General features: G+C 43.2%; 1 protein-coding gene across 1 annotated transcript; it reads right to left on the reverse strand.

Moving 5' to 3' along the window:
• Positions 1–5,490: 5,490 nt before the first annotated feature.
• Positions 5,491–7,170, reverse strand: LOC143549225 (receptor-like protein 42). Its single transcript, XM_077040175.1, has one exon. It carries the CDS (start codon positions 7,168–7,170, stop codon positions 5,491–5,493), a length of 1,680 nt encoding a protein of 559 aa, XP_076896290.1.
• Positions 7,171–16,162: the final 8,992 nt, after the last annotated feature.

The raw sequence follows: 16,162 nt of genomic DNA on the forward strand, positions 1-16,162 counted from the left end.
GAGGTATTTTATTATTGGTGTCATCCACGTTTCTATGCCGGTTTGGATGACACAAATTTCCTTGTGCGGGACCGAAGGTGCCTCGAGGAGTTCAATGCGGATGTCCTTTCCCAAGTGGGTGAAGGCTAATGATGCAAGCTTGCTTAACGCATCCGCAGATTTGTTTTCACTACGCTTGACGTGTATGACTTTGCAGTCGTTGAAATCGCGCATAAGGGTTTTTGCTTGTGCGAGGTACAGGGCCATTGTGTCGTTCACGGCCGTGTACGTCCCGTTGAGTTGATTGGCTACTAACATGGAATCCACGTGGGCTTCCAAGTGTTTCACTCCCATCTTACGCGCAATTCTCAGCCCAGCCAAGAATGCCTCATACTCGGCTTCGTTATTCGTACTTGGAAAATCCAGTCGAATAGCGTAAGTGTATTCTTGGCCTGCTGGGTTGGTTAGTTTCAGCCCTGCGCCTGAACCCTCGTTACTGGCTGCTCCATCAGTGTAGAGTCGCCAGACATCATTGATGTCTTGTGCTGGAGAGGGTTGAGCCTCTTCCTGGCACTCTTTTTCCCGCGATGCAGGCACTTCCGCAATAAAGTCGGCCAAAACCTGGCCTTTTATGGCTGGTCTTGGCTTATACTTTATCGCATACTCCCCCAACTCAATTGCCCATTTGGCTAGGCGTCCCGATAACTCGGGTTTGCGTAGAACGTTTGCAAGTTTGAAGTTGGAGAGAATGGTGATTGGGTGACCCTGGAAATATCGTCTTAACCTGCGTGAAGCGTGTATAAGTGCTAAGACTAATTTTTCGAGGGTAGAGTACCGGGTTTCTACGTCTGTTAGGATACGGCTAACATAATAGATTGGCATCTGGATGCCTTTTCGCTCTACTAGCAGGACTGCCCCGGTTGCTCTATCTATTGCGGAAAGGTATAGGATTAACTCCTCTCCCGCTTTTGGTGCTGTGAGCGTTGGGAGTTTGATCAAGCGTGACCGAATCTCCTGAAAAGCTGCTTCCGCTTCTGGTGTCCAGCGGAAGTGCGTTTTCTTTAAACAGTTTCTCAACGTTGACACGAAAGGAAACGACTTATCCGCGTGGTTTGCCAAAAAGCGATTAAGTGCCACTAGTCGTCCATTCAGTGTCTGAGCCTGTTTGATGGTAGTAGGTGATTCCATTTTTATAATGGCTTCGACCTTTTCAGGGTTCGCTCTGAAGCCATCTTTAGTGACGATGACCCCCAAGAACTTCCCTTCTTCCATTCCAAAGGCACACTTGCCCGGGTTGAGTTTCATGTTTATCTTCCTAAGCGTGTTGAAAGTTTCTTCGATGTCTTTCAACATCGCTTCTGCGTCAGGGCTTTTGATGACCAAGTCATCCATGTAGACTTCCAAGTTCCTCCCAATTTGGGCATGAAACTGGTTGTCCATCAAGCGTTGGTATGTGGACCTGGCATTCTTAAGTCCGAATGGCATCATTTGGTAACAAAATGTGCCATCGGGCGTCCGAAAAGCGGTTTTGTCCTGATCATCAACGGCTATGTGGATTTGATGGTACCCCTTATACGCATCCAGGAAGCATTTAAGGCGAAACGGTGCTAACGAATCCACCTTAAGATCAATTTCGGGTAACGGATAACAATCTTTGGGGCATGCTTTGTTTAAGTCCTTGAAATCTATGCACATGCGCCATTGTTTGTTATTCTTCGGTACCATAACGGGATTTGCAACCCATGTTTGATATCTACTAACGCGTACGATGCCTGCGTCAAGGAGTTCCTTGACTTGGGTTCTACACGCGTTAGTTTGTTCTGGCCCCATTACTCTGCGCTTTTGTACGACTGGCGTAACAGCCGGATCGCATTTGAGCTTATGCTCTGCCTTACTTCGGGGTACACCAGTCATGTCAGCTGGTGTCCACGCGAAGATGTCAGCGTTTTTCTGTAATAAGCGCTTGAGTAAGGTGCGTGTGGGATCAACAACTGTTGGGCCAATGGAAACGGCTTGGTCAGGGTATTTGCCGTTGAAGGCCCATCTTTCCGGTTCGGTGATGGTTGGTTTAGCCATCTTTGGTTTGGGTTTAGATGAGACAGATGCGATGCATACCTGGGGGATGCCGGTGATCATCGCTACACCCTCAGCTGTTGGCCATCCCATCATGCCGTGGACTGAAGATACCACGGCGTTGAATCTTGCCATCCCGTCTCTTCCGAAGAGAATGTCGTATGTGTGGTGTGGCTTCCTCATTACGACAAAATCCACGTCTTCTGTGTGTGAGTGATTCTCGTCCGTAAGAGTGACGGGGAAAGATAGGAAACCCAGGGGGGTGTTTGTGCTGCCGTCGAACCCTTCCATCGAGGCGTAGATCGTTTCCAGGCGTTCCTTGTCTTCGTCATCTAGCTTGTCGAAGAACTGCCTGTACATCACCGTTGACGAGGCGCCGTTGTCAGCAAGAGTGCGAGAAGTGATGTAGTGTCCCAGCTGGCTTTTGATGACGATAGGGCCTTCTTTGCTGGGTCCTCTTGGCACTCGCGGGAAGCGCACCTCGGCTTCCTTCCACGCGCATGGTTCTGTCGCTCGCCTTTTTCTTCCTCTCATCTTACCATGAACCATGTTGATGCTGATGTCAACGGGCTTTCGTCCGTTGCCTCTGTACCGGTTGTCATTCCTTCCTCCCTTCTTGATTGATGCCACAAGGTGTGCAAGTCTTCCATCCTTGACGAATATTTCAACAATATCCTTCAAGGATGTACACTCTTCCGTACTATGACCTTTTGTCCCGTGGAAGTCACAGGATTTGCTCTGATCCGCATTAGGTCGCTGCCGGATCATTGGAGCTTTTGGCCATGGTAGTTTTTCGGTGGCAAATATTTCCGTGACGCTTTTGGTGAGTGGCGTCCACCGGTGTTTTCGGCTTGAAGGGTGTGTGTTATCTCTTCCGCCAACAAGAGGGTGAGAGCTGGATGAGGTGTCAAAGTTTACCCTTGACTGCCAAATACCTAGCTTCCTCTTTTTGTTCTGCCGGGCGATCCGAACAGTGTTTTCTCTAGTCCTTTGCGTGTAGAGGTGTGTACTCTGGGGAAGATCCCTTCCCAGTTGCTTCTCCGTATCGGCAAAGCGCTTGGCCGCCGTCATGATGGTATCCCATGTGGATGGCATGCCGTCCTTACCCGTCAATGTGCGGATAAGCTCTGGGTATTCGGCGCCCTGGATGAAAGCGGCGCGAACAAGATCTTCACTTTTGTTGCCCAGACTTAGCTTTTTGGAGTTGAAGCGAGTGATGAAGTCTAGTAAAGATTCATCCTCCTCTCTCACGCAGTTGAGGATCGTCCACTGTTCTTCAGTATATTTCTTTTGTTGGCTGAAGTGTTGGCTGAACTTGTTTTGAAAGTCCGCCCAATCATAGATGTAGTGGACTGGTAAACGATCGAACCATGCCCTGGCCGCTCCAACCAGAGTCATCTGGAACATATAACACCACGTGGGTTCTGTCCAGTTGCTGACGGTTGCCCCCACAATGAATCTGTTCAAGTGGTCGTCTGGGTCGGATAGACCATCATAAGTGCCGATGTTGGACATTTGTTTGGCACTTCTCGGGGCGATTGCTTCCGCAATGTCCCTTGCAAACTTTGACTTTCCTGCATTCGCAGCAGTTGGTCTAAAGGTTTTGGAGAAGTCACGCGGGTTTCTCTCCGCATTCGTTGGTTTAAAGGTTTCTCCAAAATTCCTTGTCGGTTGGAAGTCCGTTTCCTTACACTTCCCTTTTGCCTTATGGCGAGGGTTTGCGTCGGTATCGGATTCTTCCCGCTCATCTTCTGAGTACTCGCACTCACTGTTCATATTGAGATGTTGGCGAGTACTGCTGAATTCGTCAGCCTGTTGAAGTGAACGCAAGCATTCATCCAACTCATCTTGGAACTCTTTCTGACGTGCTTCGGCCCATGCCTTAACTTGATCTAGTGTTTGGCTAGGGACCCTCGTCCGTTTCTCCAACTGGGCATCAGTGAACCCCCGTGAAATATTGTTTACTGCACTTGTCCCGGCTTGGGTAACCGGGGTAGTGTTCGTAAAATTTGTATAACCGCCGGTGTTCCCAGTTGCTGGGGTTGTGGTCACCGGGGTTTCTTGGTCACTTACTGGCCTTGGGACCGGAGTAACGTTAACCATTTCTTCAGAAATTTTGAAAAAACTAAGAATTAGTTCTAGCTTTTATGCACGGATGGCGCCAATGAAGAAACACTAGGTGACCCAGGGCAGATTACGGATAATCTGTGGGTTAAGTAATGTTTCCCACGAGGATGAGGTCCAGCAGAGAAGGTTGTTCTTCAGGTGACCTGCAAAACAGACACCGTAAGCTCGTCACTGAGAAGGGGGGGGGGGGGTTCCTCCTTGTGACCACCCTCCGGCTTGAGAATCAGACTAGATTGCTCTGAATATAAGTGTATATTAAGAGATTGCTAGATAAGATGAGATATCAGATGATGTCCTTACCATTCCAAGGTGTTGGAGTATTTATAGCCGAAGGTAGGTTTCCTAGAAGGTACAGCCGGCTGAATAGTATTCCTGTTCTACCAACAGTGGGTTACGCACGAGCCATGCTGGTTGGTGGATAGGCTGCGGCCGACAGTGACAAGGTCGGCTGTATACTGTTCCTTTACTGTCGGCTATGCACTGTTCCACCAACTGTAGGCTGCGCACGTCCCACAGTAAGGGTTGGTGAGTAGGCAGCGGCTAATAGTGAAACAGTACTAGAGGGTGCTCCTCGTACTGTTGTCGGTGAGCTGTCACCCTGTGATTGGTTCATGGGCTGCTCTGGTCAGATCGTCTGTTTTGCCCATACCTTGGTAGGTATAGTAAAAAAGATCTTCCAGAAGCATACGGACTGGCTCATTTGGGCGGGAGTATTCCCGCCTTGCTCATTCCTTCAGGTGACAACTGTATTTGAGAGCTAAGTGCCTTGTGCGTGTAGCCTTGCTGCGCGGGTGGCCTTCCCTGATGGCTTGTATCCGCAGCTGCGGGAACAGGCAGAGTACTTCACCATTGGGAGGCATTTCCTGCGGGAACAGTTTGCGTACTGCGCGTAAGGACGTCACGTCTCTGAGCATGTTGGGTCCTGCGGATCCAGTTGGTTTCTGCGCAGACGTCTCTTTTCAGGGTGAGTCTTGCGGGTCCAACTGGGCTCTGCTGGGACCTACCTCTTCAATAGCTTACCTGTAAGTTGATTTTCGCTCAAATCAATCTTCTTCATCGGATTTCCATGCATAAATGTATTCATCATTGGGCCGTGAATGTTATTTCTTTTAAGATCCAAAACAGACAAATTGCTTAAGTTTCCTAAACATGAAGGAAGTATTCCAGTCAAGTTATTAGAAGACAAATCTAGGTAGCGAAGAGATTATACTTCACATATCCACGGGGTAATTCTCCAATCAAATTATTGTGTGTTACATCATAAACAAGTGTGGTTGGTGGTGGAGCTGGAGGCAGTCCACGTAGTTGATTTTACCCAAGCTCTAATACTTCTAAACGAGCCCATGGAAGAAAATTAGGATGTCGATGGAAGCCGGTTATGGAGTTGTATGTAAGTTCAAGCCCTAGTAATGTTTCTTTGATATTATTCAAAATCCATTCTGGTACAAGGCCTTCAATTTTGTTGTTGGGAAGTAATAAGTATATTAATTTCTTTTGGAGGCGTAAAAAGGAAGGGAACTTTGTCAATTTGCATGATGAGAGTCCTATGACTTCAAATTCGGGTAAGTTTTCCTCACTAGTATGGTTTTTGGTGGTGACAAACGATAACCTATTCCCATCTAAATACAAATATCTAAGTTTGGTGAGTCCTACAAACGTATCTAGCTCTAGTCTTCCACTAAAATTGTTATACATTAGGCAAAGCACTTCGAGACTTTTGAAATTGGAGAGCGAGCTTGAAATTTGTCCTTGCAGTTGAGTTTCAATAAAGTATATCATTCTTAATCGGGTAAGGTTCATAAACGAAGATGGGATGTGACCAAAAATGTGATTTCCCATTAGGATGACCATGTTAAGCTTGGTTAAGTTTGCAAGGGATGGTAGGATTTCATCGTACATAGTTATTTGAACTAGAGACATCGATTCAAGGTTAATTAGTTTGCTAATCCAATCATGCATGCCTCGCTTCTCACAAATTTCCAAACCAGTAGGTTTTGAAAGATGACTTGGATATGCAAGAGCAAAGGCCCACGCCTCATCTTGACCGAGAGACAAGGAAGTGAGTTGTGTCATGTTAGAGAGCGAAAACGGGATGCATCCCGAGAAATAGCATTCATCAAGGGATAGGTATACCAAATGGTTTAGTTTGCTTATGGATTCTGGTATACTTCCAGCAAAACTTGTGGAATACAAATCCAAATGCTCAAGTAAGGTGTTGTTTTGAAATTCTGGTAAAGAACCCGTGAGGATGGGATTATTTGCCATGTTAAGAAATTTGAGCTTGGGTAAATGAAGTATTTTTGATGGAAATTGATCTCGAAGCCGACAACTTTCAAGATCAATTGACCTCAAATAAGAAAAGTTAGATAAGAAAGGAGGTATGAATGAACTGATGTCAACACTTGAGAGATGCAGTTCTTCGAGGCTAGTCAAGTTTTGCAGCAACTCCTCGAAGCTAGGACTTTGAAGCTTTAGTGGATTCCATGACAGATCTAACAAAGTCAACTGCATCAAGTACGAGATTTCAATCGGGATTTGGCCAGCGAAGCTAGAATTGGATAGATCAAGCCTTCTTAGTTGCTTTAGGCGAGCTATCTCTGATGGAATTTGCGACTCAACAAAGTCGTTCATTGATAGATTAAGCATTTGAAGATGAACAAGATTGAAGAGTGAACTGTTGGACTTCATAGATCCATGGAGAGAGCTTTGGCTTAAATCGATCCCAATCACATGGCCTTTATCGCTACACTTCACACCATCCCACAAACAACAATCAAAATCATGATTTGATGTATTGCTTGTGATCTTCCTCCAAGAATCAAGCTTTAGAAGCTTACCAACATCAAATGAAGCATAAGGTTGATGTAGAAAGCTTTGCTTAAATTCAAACAAAGCTAAACACTCTTTGTGATGGCTTAATAACGATGCAATGCATGGGCTAGTGACCAATAAGTATATAAAGGAGATGATTTGAATGAAACTGAAAGCCATGAAGAAAAGTATCTAGGTTTAGTTTGATCATTTAATAATTTGCGCATATATATTAAACGCTAGCTTGATCGTTACTAGATAAGAAATGAACGATGGAGAAATGGTGATGAAAGTAATCGTGGGCTAATTGATTGTGAACGACTTCATTGTCTTACTTCCTTGAAGATTATTTTGTTATAATCGTGATTGTACATTGCATTCAAATCTTTTTGTGGTTATAATACTTTGGTGGACCGATTGCAAACACTATATGTGACGTCTTCCCCTTGTCTTTCTCTTGGTCTTGTGAATATTATCAAAATATCAATTGCAACTTGTTCTCTTTTGAATGGAGATCGGAATTATTTCAGCCAAAGCTCTTACTCTTGTTATCTTTCGTGAATGCCGGTTCTTATGTCAGCTCCCATGGATCATGAAATTTACAACACTGATAAATTTCCTATAGCTTGAATAGGGAAAATGATAAGAAGAGTATACCACATCAACAGTTTTATGCAAAAAAAAAAAACATTTAAAAAATGGTGGTGAAAAACCATATAAAGATTATATGATATATATCTAACATGTTCCAAGTGTTTGATTTTGATTATAAGGTGTATATTGGTAAAATTTCATTTCCAAGAGGGTTCAGCCAACTAGATTTTGTGTGTGATGACTTATGATTGTAATGTCTCGTTTGATATAATTTGGTTATAATAAGCTGTACCGTCATTAAAATTATATATGTTTTTGAAACCAAATTTGTCGTAGTATAGTGGTAAGTATTGCGGGTGACCCGGGTTCAATCCCCGGCAACGGCGAAATTTTTAATTTTTGTTATCTGGGCTTAAAGTTCTTCATAAGTCAAATTGTTTATTGGGCCTTTGGTTTTGTAGAAAAGCCCACTATTTTGTTAACTAAAATTAGTGGTGCACAAAAACCCCGAACTCGGAACCGGACCCGAAAAAAAAACCCGGAACCGGTTTTTCTAAAACCCGGGTTTTTAATACCCGAACCCGCACCCGACCCTATCCGTACGTATGCATTTTGGCACTAAAACCCGAACCCGAACCCGAACCGGACCCGATTTGTACCCGATAATACCGAAAACCCGAACCGGTTCCATACCAAGAACCGGGTTTTTCCAATACCCGAAACAGGGTATTTCAAATACCCGATGTATACACGAAAAATACCTTAAAAATACCCGAAAAATACCCCTAAAAAGTGCAAACTATTAAAAAACCGGAAAAACCCGTAACTAGGGTTTTTCAATACCCGATAATAGGGTATTCAAATACCCGGTTTTAGAATACCCGGTTTTATACCCGACCTGAACCCGATGAATAGGTTATGGTTTTTAGAGAAAATGCCCGACCTGAACAGACCCGATTATTACCAATACCCGGTCATACTGAACCCGGGTATTTAAAAAACCCGATTTGTGCACCTCTAACTAAAATGTCTAAAATCAAGAAATATTATTTCGGTCTAAACTCAACTTTATGTAATCGTTTTTGAAAATCTTTACTATATATAATGCAACACATGAGGGCAAATTAAGACAACATCTTTTAAGTAATTTACAAGTAATAAAACACATGGTACAAGTTTAAACAAGGATAAAAATGTCATTACAACATCAAAACTCACGTTTTATTAGACCATGTGTACTGGCCGCGTTATGGCCGTGTTATGGCTCCAAAACGCGGGGAGAACACCTCCCCCCACCCCCCCCCCCCCCCCCGCGTTATGTTGAAGTGAATTTTGGGCGCGTTGTATCTAAAACGCGAGAATGGCACGCGAATCAAAAAATGTTACTGTTGGGGTTAATGGAGCCGTTGGATTTTAAAAAAAAAAATTTAATTATATTTATACTATATAAACAAACCAAACTCATATTTTTTAACACATTCCTTCCAATTTACCAATTTACACAAATATTTATATCTTTTACACTAATATTTCTACCATCATGTTTCCAAACAACAACCAAAATATTCTCCGTTTCGGTCAATATGCCCGTCAAGCCAACCAAAATCCACAACTGAACCAATCTACCGCGCCGACGCCAACCGTACCTGTCCCGCAAATGTATCACCCGCAAATGGCCGCGTACTTTGCACTTCTACAAAACTCTATGCCAAATGCGGTGCCCGGTTTCCAAAACCCATCGACAAACATTTTTGCGGGTTCGGGTTCCCAACCCGCCCCGGAGACCCAACCCGAGGTCGAGTTCGTGCCGGAGACACAACTCGAGGGCGGTTCGAGCCAACGCGGACGTTCGAAAAAACACGCAAAGAAGCCCGCCGGCGAACCTCGGGTTAAAAAGACGGTGATATCGTGGAGTATCGATGAGTGCGTACTATGTGCTCGTGCTTGGTGCCAAATATCGGAAGATGCCAAATGCGGTAGGTTTTTAAAACGCATATATATTTTTTTTAAATTTCTTATAATAAACATTAAACTTGTAATGTTTTTATTTTTTTAGCGAACTATCAAAAAACGGGGGTATTTTTGCACAAAATTATAGAGAGGTTTCACAACCTTGGCGGGGACTCGCGTCGAGAAAAAGATTCGCTACTGTCGAAATGGGGCGACATAAACACCAAATGCATGGCTTTCCATACGGTTTTCTCTCGGATGAATCGAACTAGGAGTAGCGGTGTCTCGGACGCGGAAGTCATGAATAACACGTTGGTTGAGTTTCAACATAAGGTCGGCGGGACCTTCAACTACTTTGGCATTTGGAAAGACCTCTTGAGGTTTCACCCAAAATGGGGCTTGGTGATGGATGCCGAAGTCGAAGCCGAAGGCGAAGGTGGTCCGCGTAAAAAAAGTCTAAAACATCATCTTCGGTTGATCCAGACACGCCCCGTTCCGACGCTCGAAACTTCAACTTAAGCGATAATGACCCCGTGAATACTACCGACATGCCTCGGCCGGGGGGTAGAAGAACCAAAGGCAAAGGAAAGGGGAAAGGGGCCGGTTCGTCGTCGGCAACGGGTTCGAATCCCGAATTGGAAAGCCAAATCCAATTAATGAACTCTCGACTCCAAGATTTACACCAACTCGGAACCCAACGACTTCAAGTAAATTTGGACGCCGTCGACCTACTTCGAAGGAATGAGATGGACAAAGACATCGAGATTTTATCAAACGAGCTATCCGAAGACGACCCGATAGTTCAATCTCTAAAAGCCACTCGACGAGCGAAAATTTTAGAAAAATAAATGAGTTTTAGTTTTATTATGTTAATTTATTTGGAAGTTTAATGTAAATTTTAATTTTATGTTAATTTATTTAAATGAATTATTATTTAAAAAAACAAATAAAATTATAATGACTGGGCGCCACGTGGCGCATAACCCATGGATGTGGAGAGTTATGATTACAGCCTGTTTTTGTACAAAACCATAACTCTGACTGGACGCCACGTGGCGCATAACCCCTGGATGTGGAGCTTTACGACTACACATGGTCTTAACTTCTTTTAGAATAATAGTTACAACTTCCCCCCCTCAAGTAGGATCAACTTTTTGTAAATTTAATGTATATTTACAATTATTATCCTTAATCTTTTTGTAATGTTTATTTATATTTTCACTTTTAACCCAACTTCCCCCATGATTTTTAAACGTTAATAACTTTTTTGTATGTTAATATTTTTTTTTTAAATTGCTCTATAAAAATGAGCATATTTTTCTCAAATTTCTTTAATTTGAGTATGATATTGCTATAATTGTTTTTATTTAAAAAAATAACATTTTCGTAGGGGTGTTTGCGGTATGGTTTTGATGGTTTTCAACTTAAACCGTGAACCAAACTGTTAGTAACAATATTTTGTCATTGTAAACCGAAACCGAACCGTTGAAAATTGAAAACGGCTGGCCAAAAGCTAAAGAAAAAAATCAACCGTGAAATCAACCAATGACCGATTTTAACAGTTTTACGGCTTCAAACCAAATAATGAACACCCATAAACTTGTTACGTGATTACCAAGTCTATGTTTCCCGCTGCATCGCGCGGGCACCCGTCTAGTTTAATCTAATATATCACGGTTTAAAGAGTTAAAAATGAAAAACTTCGGAGTTAACATGTTAACTTTTGAATGTTTTATTATTTGCAAAACATGCCAAGTAATATCGTAAATAACTTGAAGAATGTAGTAATAATCCTATCTAGTCGCGTGTACGAGACTTTTTTTTACTAGTTACAAACGATAATCAACCTCCAACTAGATGATTCTAATAACGTAAAAATGTAAAAGTTTGTGATATAACTGTAGTCTTATAGTTGAGTAGAATATATGATTTGGGAGACGTTTTTTAAGGTTTACAATCAAAATGAATCTATATCTAAGTGTCTGAAATAATCATAAATATTTGGTATATCTTTCTTAAACTAAATCCAATTAAAGATACCGAAACCGTTTTGTTACAAACAACACAAACTTAATGTTTCACTTTTTTTTAACGACGAAGATATTATATTAAAAACACTAGCAAGTTGCTAGAGAAATTTGTACACCACCAATTAATAAACCGTTTATTCATGGATTTTGATAAAAACAGTTTAAGGTTCATTGTATATTTAAAAAACCTTTGGTAAATGGCATACATTGCATTAGGATTCGATCAGCTTAGACTTGTTTAATCTATATGTTAAAAAAATAAAATAAAATAAAATCAATCAATGATATTCGTTTTCAACATGTTTTATCCCTTAATTTAAGGTGGCGTATTTCTCGATAAAGTGAATTAAAGGTAATAAATCCATGAAACCTGGATTTTTATGTCAACTGTCGAAACATGAAAATGAATCTGACCTGATCCATGACGATGTTTCCACGGATGTCAAGATGAATGAACCACGTCTTGATCTTCTTCTTCGGTTGCTTGAGATCTGCAATGGCCTTTTGGGGGTGTGGAGGTGACTGCTAAGAAATCTCAAGGATCTCTTGTTTACAGACACAAAAATGGTTATGGTGGTGTCTCTTATTGAGCATGACCTTTAATAAGGAGGTAGAGACCTCCTTATATAGAGAGCCTCATGGCCACCAACATGGTACCCTAATGGGCCTAGCCCAGTTAGGGTTACCTCCATAAAACCCCCTCAGCCCAATATCATTGTATTAGTCTATATAATAAAATAAGCCAAACATAATAAATTCAGGGTCGTAAAACCGGGTTTAGTACCATACCCCTACAAGCCCCCCAAGTCCAGTGTTGCTCCTAGGCGTGCAAGCGTTTAGGTGGAGCGCTGGACTTTATAAGGTGTGTTAGGACATGAGGCGGTTTTTTCCCTTTTCTTCGGCCTTGTCTTTATTGTCTTTGAGTTTTGGGAGGTTTTCTCCATGATGGTGACATGTTGTGGTCCTTATGGTAATGATGGTGCACTAGCATGAATAAGATATAGCACGCATCATAACAATAGTGGAGCGGGGCCTGATAAAAGATAGAGTGCGCGTCTCGATAATAATGTAATGTAACTTGCGCGCGAGGCAGCTTACGAGCTATAAAAATAATAAAGCTTGCGCGCGAGGCGACTCACGAGCTATAAAAATAATAAAGCTTGCGCGCGAGGCGACTTACGAGCTATAAAAATAATGAAGCATGCGCGAGTTGCGGCTTATGAGCTACAAAAATAATGAAGCATGCGCGAGTTGCGGCTTACAAGCTGTAAAAATAATAAAGCTTGCGCGCGAGGCGACTTACAGGCTGTAAAAATAATAAAGCTTGCGCGCGAGGCGACTTACGAGCTATAAGAATAATTAAGCTTGCGCGCGAGGCGACTTACGAGCTATAATATGATGATAATGACTGGCCCACAAGGGCCTCTTCTGCGCAGGATGACTATCCCGGCTTGTCTTCAAAATAATAATGGAGGCACAAACGGCCAGATAATAATAATAATGTCATAGGTGCTTGTGCGGCTCGTAGCCGAACCTGCAAAAACATATCAACTAAAAGCGGATGTATTACAAGGTTCCCATCCTCGGGCAAATTATGAGGTGTGCCCAACCTACGTTGGCGCGTGGCTGTTTGGGATATTATTAAGCTCCCGACCTTTATGTTTGGCGCGTGGCCATGTGGGATATTATTAGGCTCCCGACCTTTATGTTTGGCGCGTAGTCGTGTGGGATATTATTAGGCTCCCGACCTTTATGTTTGGCGCGTAGCCGTATGGGTTTATAAGGATTCCCAACCTTTGAATATGGCGTGTAGCCGTGTGGGTTTGAGGATTCCCAACCTTTTAGTTTGGCGCGTAGCCGTATGGGTTTATAAGGATTCCCAACCTTTGAATATGGCGTGTAGCCGTATGGGTTTGAGGATTCCCAACCTTTTAGTTTGGCGCGCGGCCTATGGGTTTATGAGGATTCCCAACCTTTAAGTTTGGCGCGCGGCCTATGGGTTTATGAGGATTCCTAACCTTTAAGTTTGGCGCGTATGTGATATGCGCCACGCGTAGATGTGATATGCGTGAGCATATGTGATGCGTGAGCATATGCGATATGCGTGAGCATGTCATCTACGCCACGCGCAGATGTGATATGTGTGAGCATATGATATGCGTGAGCATACGTGATGCGTGAACATATGTGATGCGTGAGCGTACGTGATGCGTGAGCATATGATATGCGTGAGCATACGTAATGCATGAGCATATATGATGCGTGAACATATGTGATATGCGCCACGCGCATAGGTTTGGCTTTGTGTCTTCATGACATCTTGATTTTAAGCCTCGTCTATATTTTGTGGGTTGACCCGCCCCGCTCGATGTTAAGGCGGGTGCATACCCCCTTCAAGCCCCCCCAGTCTAATGTGTCTTGTCTCGCGCGAGCGAGATAAGATAGATATTAGACTAGTTTGCTTTTTCAATAGGGCTTGTTTTTTTTTCTTTTTCCTTTCTTGCACGCGCGTTGCGCGCAATTTCATCCCTTTGGTTAAAACGAATCGTCAATATACGTGGTTGGTTGGTGTTGGATCGCGGTGGTGCGGTGCTCGGCGCCAGCGCGCATGTGTGATGGCGCGCTGCTGCTTCATAGCAGTGGCACTCATGCATGGTGGGACGCACCATGGCGGCCAGATGGTTATCCGCGGTGGCGTGTACGCGTGGTGGCGCAATGACCTTACGAGGTGGCGAGGTTCACTTGTCGTGGTGCGAATGAATGTCGACGGAATGTTAATCCGCGACTGTGCGCATGTTTGGTGGCGGATTATTGACCCGTTGTAACATCCTAAAATTTTAATGTTAAATAAAGAAAGTTATGTTTAGTGATTTCGCGTTATTAATTATTGGATATCGAGTAAGGAGCGGATCATGGACTCGGATTAATTGAGATGGGTTAAATGAGAATGGGCCTTAGGTCCATGGGATTTAAGGGATATAAATATCCCCTAAACCCAAAAATATCTTTCATTCCATCACACTCCAAAAAGAAAAACACACACACACACCTCACACAACTTCGGCGGTGGCCGAAGAGAGGGGCGGCAGATCCGAGAGAGAGAGAGAGAGATTAGTTATGGCTAACAAGTAAGCGAGATCCAAACAAGCTCAAAAAGGTATGATTCTTGATCTTTGAAGTTTAAAGATCCAAGTTTTATAGTTTAGATACGACCGAAAATGGTTGGGAAACGTAGTGGGTGATGTCGAGCCATAGCAAGGGTGTTAAAATCGCTCGAAATGCTGGTCAGAAACTTAAACAGCGGCTGATCTGGGCAACTTCGCCTGCATCTGGGCAACTTCGCCTTCAAAGCGATAACTTCGCCTTCAAAGCGATATCTTCACCTTCAAAGCGATAACTTCGCCTGAGGCCAAGTTCGCCTAATTGATAACTTCGCTTACGGCTAAGTTCGCCTGATGACAACTTCGCCTAGAGCTAAGTTCGCCTGAGGCTTAACTTCGCCTAAAGCTAAGTTCGCCTAAGGTTTAACTTCGCCTAAAGCTAAGTTCGCCTAAGGTTTAACTTCGCCTAAAGCTAAGTTCGCCTAAGGTTTAACTTCGCCTAAAGCTAAGTTCGATTAGGAAATAAATTAAAAACCTAATGAAAAATATGTTAAGACAGTTAATGGAAATAAAATTTTTCCAAGCTGACCTGGCAGTTCGACCCCAGCCAGGGGCTCTGCCCCTTGGACCCTGCTAGGGGCTGCCGCCCCTAGACCCCGCTGCTAGAGGCGCTGCCCCCGGACCCCCGTTCGTTGTGGGTAGTAGTTAAGACTGGAAAGATGATATGAGTAGTGATAGTTGTTTGATACGTGTACTTGTTATACAGTCAGCCGTGCACAACTGAAGAAAGGGATTACGATCAACGGTGAACGTAACCGTGTTCAGGTGAGTTTCTAGCCCCATTTATGTGTTATGTTTTCGGGGCTGTGTGCATACTCAATATGTTTGTTAATACGCTTATCCTAAGAGATAAGTGTATGCCTTATGTGAATAATGTGAAATGTATGAATGATTGCTTGATGGTACGTGAACGATCTTCGGATATTGCACGTACTGTCAGGTTGTAACGCTATGTGTAAGGTAAGTATGATATGTATGCTTATGTGTATGAACGTGATAAAGTTAATAAAAGAAAGAAATGACGGTTGCATGGTTGTATGGTTACGAAAAGGGTACCGAGCCCTAATAATACTCGAGGTATGATGTATGGTTGTATGGTAACGAAGAGGGAATCGAACCCTACTAATATTCGAGAACTAGGGAACCGAACCCTATTAATATTCGAGGAAAGAGGGAAACCGAGCCCTAATAATACTCGTGGAAAGAGGGAAACCGAGCCCTAATAATACTCGTGGAAAGAGGGTACCGAGCCCTAATAATACTCGAGGAAGGAGGGTACCGAGCCCTAATAATACTCGAGGAAGGAGGGTACCGAGCCCTAATAATACTCGAGGAATGTAGGGCGTAATGCTCTTTATAACGTAAGATATGAAGGTAAGTTAATACAAAAGAAAGTATGAAAGTATGAAAGTATGAAAGTATGAATGAAAGAATATA

This window comes from Bidens hawaiensis, unplaced genomic scaffold (genome assembly GCF_021521415.1).
Source record: "Bidens hawaiensis isolate Kalapana, Puna unplaced genomic scaffold, B.hawaiensis_p1.1 tig00015451_1, whole genome shotgun sequence".
In the NCBI taxonomy this organism is placed as follows: Eukaryota; Viridiplantae; Streptophyta; class Magnoliopsida; order Asterales; family Asteraceae; genus Bidens; species Bidens hawaiensis.

Bases quoted from the DNA above. Each gene is read 5' to 3' on its own strand.
- LOC143549225 (XM_077040175.1), bottom strand. From the start codon at position 7,170: ATGGCTTTCAGTTTCATTCAAATCATCTCCTTTATATACTTATTGGTC.